An 8,871-nucleotide genomic window follows, 5' to 3' on the forward strand; every position below is an offset into this window, starting at 1 on the left:
TTCTCTTGATGGAAGAGGGAAAACTTAATCTTTATATGATAAATTTTTGTCTGACCGAAGTCGAACAGCAGCAGTAGAGGTGATGATTAGGCGGGCTCGGGCAGACCTAACTTGTTTTCTCAGACCGCCCGGTCATGAAGAGCCTATTTGGCAACAATTTTGTTCATTTCTAAGCAGAAATGATTTTTTTCTAATTCTATTCGAGGAAGTAAAATTTTTTTTGTTTATCGCTTCTATTCCAAATCTGTTCCCTGACCTATTCGGCCGGGGCGGCACATGCCTTAAAAGTCACAGAAGTTGTTGTATAAGAACCAACTCAATGTAGAACAGACAGCTCCATGCACCAACACCACCTAAATCAACAGCAGCAGCTCCTAAAACAGAGACTAGACGTGGGCCACATGAAACATTCAACAGTCCGAAATCTGCTCCTTCGACAAGATTCTTCGTCGTCTAGAATTTTGATGATCTTCAGTTAACCTAATTTTAACTTTACTTTTAGATGGAAGCCGAAAGGGAATCTTAGGTGCAAAACTAAGTGAGAAGGTAGGAAAAGGTGAGAGGCTTCGTTCAGTGTGAAAAAAAGTGAGAAGAGAGGAGGGGGCAGAAAAATCACAGGAGAGATAGAAGGGGTCTTCGTTCAGGGAATGGTGCAAAAAGTCAGAGGGAGGCTTCGTTAAAAAAAAAGAAAAAAGAAAGGGGTCTTCGTGCAGGAGAGAAAAATGGAGAGGGCTTCACAATAATTGTGAGGAAAACTCAGTGAAAAATAGAGAGGCAGGTCTCCCCATCGTCGAAGTTGTTTCCCCTTCGCCATTACGGTGGCCGCGTTACTTATCCCCGACGGTTCGTTGTTGCGAAGATCACCATGTCGCACCGTTGTCCATCATTGGCGCAGCACTAGCGACAAGCAAGTGACCTCACCAAAGGCGTCAGATCCTCTTTGCTAGCGGTGGATTCCGGAGTTCTACAATACTGTCAATTCTGGTGAGTCCTTCCTCAAGCACACGTACGGTCTTCGCCATCACCATAAACGCAAGACAATTCATCGAGAACCACCGTCCGTAGCCGAGTTAACCCTTGTCCAATCTCGCACCAAGTTCCATCAAGCCAATCCATCGATCCGCAAGATCGAGCCGATATCGGTTCAATCTTCTGATAAGGTAAAAATTCTTATTTGTTTTATTTTTTTAATTAGAATACTTGATTGTCTTATTTGAAAAATTCTGCATATTTTTAAATATATATTACGTATTGAGCATATTGCATAAAAGTGGATATCCTTTGCTTAAAAATATAGGTTGATTAGGAATCTTTTCCTAATCCGCAACTTGCCACGAGCAAGGATTTGAATGCAATCGTTAACCGTAAGATTAAGGATTAAAGATTGGATTCAGATATTTGCGAAATGTTTTCAAAAATCGGTTGAGATATCCACTTTCTCGATTGATTTGATTGGCATAATATCTTTAGAATGAATATTCTCTTGCGTGATATTTAAAATTCTAAAAGATATTGCATTGCATTTTTAGATAAAATTGCATCCTTAAATTAAAATCATGTAGATATTTGCACGTTTTAGAATGAGTTAATCTAGATTTGCATTCTAGGATAGAATATGCATATTAGCATTGATTTTCATGTCTAAAATAATTTATCTTTAATATGTTAGGGATTAGGCAACCCTGAACCTTAAAATATGAAAGATAATTGTCTTTAGGCATATTTTTAGTTAGGGTTGTTCATTAATCCGAAAATACAGAAAAATAAAACAAGCCTGCCATGTCATTTGCATGCTAGGTTTAGATCATATAGAATTTGCATGTTTAGGTCTTCAATTAATTCGTAAGTCATGTAGTCATTTTAATTAGACCGTAACATCATTTCTGCATTAGTTTCATTTAATTGCATGTCATCTAGGTTAGTCATGTAGTTAAATTAATTTCATGTGCATGCTTAGGATTTCCTTGCATTTAATTTAATTCATTTGCATCTTAGATTAAATTCATGCATTGCATATAAGTTAGTCTTTATCCCATTAAAAAGCAAAAACTCAAAAGTGAGAACAATTTGTCTTGGCGTATGCTTTACGCAATTACCTTGACTTCTGGATGTTCAATTAATTGATTGTGCAATTGCATGATAACCTTTGTTAGTGACTTAGGTTAAAATCAATTAATGTTGCCCGACAAAAAATTTTCATGAAATAAAATGGTACCGAAAGGGCGTTAGAGTAATCTAGCGTAATCAAGTCCCCGGACTTAGAATCTCTGGTTCGTAGAAGTAATTTAGTTCTCCCGCTAATTTACTTAGATTTCTAATCGACCTACAAAAAATGATTAGTGGCGACTCCAATTCAAATATCTTTACATGTTAAGTTGCGATTTGGTATGGACTTGGGAGAGTCCGAGTTAGGTTAGTTAAATAATTAACCCGATAATCCATTAGCCTAGAAATCGATTTTTAGGCCGCGACACTATGAAAGTAGACTCGGTAGATGCGTTAAGTGCCCGAGAACATTACATTTCATGCAGCCGATATCAAAGTTGATAGCAACAGCCTGGGGGATGACGTTGAATAATTACTAGCCAATCAGATGTACATTTATGGCCCAAGTGCGGCACGCAGATCTAGAATCGCGCCATATATTGGGGCCTTATTGCCATTTGAAATTGAAAAGACTGACTGCTCACCAATCTCAAAATCATATAGATGATAAACCCCCCGCATCTACTGAGCATCCCTAGACAGGAGGCCGTTAATCTTGACAGTTCGAGCATTGGATAGTTCGTCGGCACAGTCCCCTCTCTCAAAAACTGCCGCTGCACCCATACCTGAACCTGCATTGACCATAATTACGAAAGTGCTTAGTTGATTGAAATAATCTAATACGGGGTGTCGTTTTTTTGGCAATATGTTATGGCATGTGCCAGAAATTACCCTAACCGCACCACAGGAGCGTATTCCCAGACAATGAGTAGAAACTTATCACAAAAGGGTTTCCCAGATGAGATGCTCGTGATAATCCTGATTAATCTGACCAATCTGATTAAACCCCGATGCAGATTAAGGCTAAATATGTGAGAAACAATTCCGTGGTTAGTAGTCCTTTAGCCCTAACAGCAGGATATAACCATGTAAGTACCCAGATGACCAAGTGGTTCTTCAAGTCTGATAAGAGGATCAGGAAGAAGGTAAACATGCATCACGTGACAATCTCAATCTCGAAATACTGTCAGATGATCTAAACGTTAATGTTCTCAAAGAATGGATGGCGAGCTAAATTTCCCTCTTGTCCAAAAAGGATTCTTTGGACTCTTGAGATTAAAGTATGAAGAAACGCACATATTCTTCCGCAAAGGTCCACTGTACTTATTCATTTATTTTATTGACACAGGCTATTTGAAAACTAAAGAAGTTACCGAATCCTTGGCAAAGAGAAGGAGGCACAAAGAAGAATACAAACCTATGCACATTGATATTACTCCAAAGCGGCAGTCTCTTCCCCGACGCTTCATCTCATTCAACAGAGTTGCTACACATCGTGCACCTGAGGCAGAAGAATGTCCATATCTTATGCACATAGACATTATAGAATAAATACTTCCAGTGACATTACCTAGATCTTCTAACCTGCATGAATCATTCATACGAAACTTCGGAGCAGATATGTACGCGTAAGATCTCAACTCATCTTATACTAGATTTAATTGACAGCCGTTGATTCCAAAATATAAGACACGATCATAAGAAGAAAATAGGGGAAATCTTTTCACGGCTTCAAGAAGTCATTGTGGTGCCTTCTTCTCATTGCGAGTTACCTGTAGCACCCAAAGGATGCCCAATAGCTATGGCGCCGCCGTTGACATTGACTGTTTCTGGATCAAGCCCCAGTTTTTTACGACAATACACGTACTGAGATGCAAATGCCTGAAAAATAACAGCCATACAGCAGAAACCTATTACAGACCCGAACTTGCATTTGCACTGCAGAATTGAAGATGATATCAGACGGTCTCTACCTCATTTATTTCAAGAAGGTCGATATCATCGAGCGCAAGCCCTGCAGACTTTACTGCAGCGGGAATGGCAACAGCAGGACCAATTCCCATGACAGCAGGATCCACACCAACAGCTGCAAAACTCCTAAAAGTAAGTGCACAGACAGATTCCAGTCAGAGAAGAGGCAGCATGTAAGATAAGAAAAGTGTCTATCTAGCAATATAAAGTGGCCTTCTCGCCATAGACAAGAGCGGTTGCCCATCAAAACTCGAACTACAGGTTACATGTAAAATTGCACTTTCTAACACTGAATTTGCAAATAAGGTGATTTCCCACCTGAAAACACCTAGAATGGGCAACCCCTTCTGCACAGCCAAACTTCTCTTCATTAGCAGTACAGCCCCAGCTCCATCACTCACTTGACTAGCATTCCCTGACAGCATTCGAAAATCATAAGCTCATCAAGGAGCCAAAAAAAATATAATTACTGCAACAACATGAATTTAGAAAGCAGGACTAGTTGCTAGATACCAGCTGTCGTTGCTCCATCCTTTTTAAAGGCAGGCTTCAGCTTTGCTAAGTCATTCATATTCGTGTTTGGTCGGATACCGTCATCAATGGAAATCACGACTGGCTTCTCCTCTCCAGTTTTTGGATCAACAATCTTTGAATAGAAGTCAACAGTTAGGTCATTGTAGCAGCAGTTCAAGTCAAATTGCAATAGTGACTGTATATATACCTTGGTGGATACAGGAATAATCTCGTCTTTGAATTTCCCCGATTGCGTGGCAGCATAAGCTCGCCTATGAGATTCAACCTTTTCCAGAAAATTACAAAGATTTCAATAACATATACCAGATTGTTGAATCAGAAAACAATAGAACATCTTCAACTATTTACAACACTTACAGCAGCCTCGTCTTGCTCTTGTCTGGTCACACCAAAACGCTGGGCCACATTTTCAGAAGTGATGCCCATTGGAAGAAGACAATCCCGCGCTTGTGCAAAGCTGTGTACCTGTTTTTTAGTGATATTCAGCCTAACAATTCATTTTTCTGAGTAAAAAATATACTATCTTTTGCTTTCCCTCTCAAATTTCCTATATTTAAAAGTTGGACATACTCTTGGGTTGACTTTAGGCACTACGCGAATTTGGTCGGCAGTCATCGACTCCAATCCAGCCCCAATTCCTGAATAGAGAAAGTGATTATTGAAGGCAAAAAGGAAGGCTAAAGGAAGGCGTTCATTTCCAGTGCCACACTAACCAATGTCATAAAAACCAGCTTTAATGGAAGCAGCAACATCAGCAACCGCCTGAAGGCCAGAGGAGCATTGCCTGTTGACAGTTCGGAGTGGGACAGTTTCTGGTACAAGCAATGTAGCAGATTAAGCATAAGCATTGGCCAATTTAAATCTTAAAGGAGTTTTGATTCGCATAGTCAAAACAACTAAATCAGAGAATCTATCTTCACATCATCATCGAGCTTGTAAAGTTCCATGTACAGATGTCAAACGAATTCATGGTAGCAAGCAGTAAAACCAGTCAATTCTGAATGATAGATTCGTACTAGTGTATGGCTTAAAGTAAACTACCTTGATCTATTCACTGTATGGTTATAGAAAAACAGCAACTGATCAATGTGAAGTAAAATTATACCAGGGAAACCGGCATAGAATGCTGCCATCCTGCACTCAATTCCCCTTTGCGAGCCAGGAGCTAAGACCGTGCCAACAACTATATCCCCGACTTCCGCAGGATTCAAGTTGGTCCTTTCCACCAATGCCTGTGAATATAGACATAAATGCAAGCTAGTAGCCATACATGCATCAAAGAGATTCACCATCTCAAGTAAAACTCATCTTTGACATTTTCACTGTGAGTCCTTACCCTCAGAACAGGGGCGAGCAGATCCTCTGGAAGAGTGTCCTTGAAACCCCCACGCTTGGACTTGCAAATGGCCGTGCGATACGCGCTGAAATAGAAAATACATTCGCAGAATACGGTAAGAAACTTCGGTTTGCAAAAGAATGGCGACTTTTTTTCTCGCTTTACAAATCAATCCGACTTACGCCACGATCACCACATCATCACCAAAACTTGCCGTCCTATGATAAGCTGCGAGGTCCCCAGCAGCACATGCCGACGCCTGATAGACGAGTTCACAAACAATTAGTTTACCGCAGAGTCACAAAAATTAGCCGTGTCGGTGAAGATTCATTAGGTGCTTAGCAGATGATTCGACGCATGCTAATAGCAAAATCCGCAAAAGCCCCTGACACCAGCCAAAAAAAAAAGAAACAAAGGAACAAGAACAATATTTGGGTCCGATTTTCTTTGAAAATTCACTGTGTCCTTTACTCAGAACATCCGTGCACTTCGCTTTCACCCTGAATTCCAAATTGAGGATCATCCAAAACTGAAAAAGGCCGAAGCTTTGGACTTACGGAAACACCAGCCGATTGTGGGGTGTGAGAAGAAGAAGACCCTGATGAAGAAGAGGGCAGTAAGTGTTGGAGCAGGACTCTCTGTCTATCGAGCGCTCTCTCCATAACTCTCTCTCTCTCTCTCTCTCTCTGTGTTGTGAGATGGGTGGGCTGTGGTGGGGGTGATGATTTATAGTTGGAGGAGAAGTAGAAAGGACGAGCGGAGCGTGGGTGAGTCTGCCGAGTATTTTCGCAGTAGCTGGAAGAGCAGAGGCCAAATATGGAATGGGCCCTACCAAATTAGAAACAAATTATTATCGGGACGACGTCGGTTCACAGGTCTAATCCTTTGTTTCTCCGAATCCCGCTCACGTTTTCCCAGGCTTCTTCTTGTTTTGGTCGAATGTTTTCCACAGGTTCAAGTCAATGTTTGATTACGACCCAAAAAAAAAAAAAAAAGTCAGTGTTTATTAGTGACCGCGCTGTTTCGCACGAAGTGGCACTATCTCTTCCCCCTACCTTTTTTTGGAACTTTTCCTATTTTCTATGGCCTTCGGTTGTCGCAAGTTGCAACTGCTAAGTAGCACAAAATAACGCGGCTAACGGAGCGCCCCTAAGCCCCAACTTCAAGAGCATACCCGAAGTAGAGACGGGCAGCGTTGGGATCGGGAATCTCATGCCCCTGCAATGAAAGCTCTGCCCTGTTGCACCTCGCAAGACGTGAGTGAATCCCCGTCTCGGCATGATAGGTCCCCTCTCTCATGCGATTTTAAGGATGATCCGAGCGTCTGGCTCATAGATCGATAACCTGAAAGAAGTTTCAAAATACTAGTGCTTGAATTCTCAAAAAGGCACATCTTTCGAGAATTTTATCAGAAGATTATGAACTAGGGTCTACTCGCGACGATTACATAGTGGTGCGTCGAGGAGTGGCCGGCTTTTCAGAGCGACTTGTCATTCTAAGAAGTGATGAACGTGGAAATGGTCATATTCCAACAAGGCAATAGGAAAAATGTACGGTTCTTCAATAGATCGGTGATGGCGAGTTACACAAGTAGGAATCACGTGTATCGCGTTCCCATCGAACTACTTGGTCGACTTCCCACGGGGGAAATTGCTTCGCGACTGTGGAAGTCGTTGACTTTGATTGACTAGAGGGCTGTGCCCATGGGGAATCTTGGTGGATAAGACTCTTGCAATGAACGCGAAGTTTGACCGGAAAAAAGAACGCACTTCACGTTCGCGCGTGCGTCTTCCCCACGCGGCTGCTTTTGCCGGGCTCCTGAAGCAGCCCCACTCACAAATAATTATGAAGGCACACCACCATATCGTGCATTTCATATTTGTTTTTCTCAAGGAAAAAACCTCCAAAAACCTTAAAATTACGCAAGCTGTGATATATTTACTTTAAACTTTCCTTCGTGGCATGAAAAACCTCAAATTTATACGCTTGTGATAGGGTAAATGTGCCACGTTGCCTACAAATTTGAGATTTTTGGTGTCACAAAAAATTGGATGAAAATGTGTCACTCTAATACAAATTTGAGGATAAATGTGTCATTTGAGTACAAGTTTTGGATTTTGTATGTCATAAAAAAGAGTTTAAGATAAATGTATCGTAGTGGGGTGCATTTTTCCCTTTTTTTTTTCTGTGATAATCTTACTCTTAATTATAATGTTAAGTCGTAACATTATAAAACCATTTAACCCGTATTGATCCATTATTATATAATACAATATTGGCAATACAAGCCATATTACTAAAACACATCCATACGCATACCAAAACGTTTAACTTAATTTAAGCCCTTTGAAAAATGAACGTTGTTTTCTGAGAGAACCAAAAGAAAATTCAGTTTCCATTCCCCAAACAGTTAGAAAGCAAAAATCATTTTTTTTTTCTCAATGGATCTTTTTTGTGTGTGTGTTTGTGTTTGTGTTTGTGTGTGTGTGTGTGTGTGTGTGTTTGTGTTTGTGTTTGTGTTTGTGTGTGTGTGTGTGTGTGTGTGTGTGTTTGTGTTTGTGTTTGTGTTTGTGTGTGTTTGGCGGGGGTGGGTGAGTGGGTGGTGGACCTTTGATCTATGCCAAGGGTTAAGGCAAAAAAGGAAATAAGATCATTATATGAATACCGTCTGTCAACCAAATTAACTAAATAATATTTTTTTAGCAACTAAAAGAAAAACAAAAAAAAAAAACCAAAAGATTGAAATGCATTTAAAAGAAATAGAAAAGCATACATGTGTCGTGATAAAACATACGGGAGAATTATAAAAAAAAATCATAAACATATTGTACTTATATCAATTTAGTTCTAAACCTTTAAATGTTTCCAATTTAGTCATTTCGATCGGTTTTGACCGAAAGCTACCGACATGAACTTATGTTGTCCTATGTGACACAACCGATACTAATGATGACGTGAATTATTTTTGTAATTTTCTAGAAAAA

At 40.3% G+C, this 8,871-nt stretch overlaps 1 protein-coding gene across 1 annotated transcript; it reads right to left on the reverse strand.

Moving 5' to 3' along the window:
- Positions 1–2,474: 2,474 nt before the first annotated feature.
- LOC115742470 (3-ketoacyl-CoA thiolase 2, peroxisomal-like) lies at positions 2,475–6,661 on the reverse strand. Its single transcript, XM_030676764.2, has 14 exons — positions 6,445–6,661; positions 6,070–6,146; positions 5,888–5,972; positions 5,657–5,783; positions 5,265–5,363; positions 5,122–5,189; positions 4,909–5,016; positions 4,739–4,816; positions 4,531–4,663; positions 4,336–4,432; positions 4,020–4,143; positions 3,819–3,927; positions 3,464–3,547; positions 2,475–2,837 (listed from the first exon to the last, which is right to left on the reverse strand). Exons 1-14 carry the CDS (start codon positions 6,547–6,549, stop codon positions 2,728–2,730), a joined length of 1,404 nt encoding a protein of 467 aa, XP_030532624.1. The 5' UTR covers positions 6,550–6,661; the 3' UTR covers positions 2,475–2,727.
- Between the last annotated feature and the right edge of the window lie 2,210 nt (positions 6,662–8,871).

Source organism: Rhodamnia argentea, chromosome 7 (assembly GCF_020921035.1).
Source record: "Rhodamnia argentea isolate NSW1041297 chromosome 7, ASM2092103v1, whole genome shotgun sequence".
Classification (NCBI taxonomy): domain Eukaryota; kingdom Viridiplantae; phylum Streptophyta; class Magnoliopsida; order Myrtales; family Myrtaceae; genus Rhodamnia; species Rhodamnia argentea.

Coding starts and splice junctions, on each gene's coding strand:
- LOC115742470 (XM_030676764.2), bottom strand. CDS start 6,549: ATGGAGAGAGCGCTCGATAGACAGAGAGTCCTGCTCCAACACTTACTG. Junction 3,548..3,818: donor GCATCCTTTGGGTGCTACAG/GTAACTCGCAAT, acceptor CTTCTGCCTCAG/GTGCACGATGTGTAGCAACT. Junction 2,838..3,463: donor AGTAATATCAATGTGCATAG/GTTTGTATTCTT, acceptor TGGTCAATGCAG/GTTCAGGTATGGGTGCAGCG.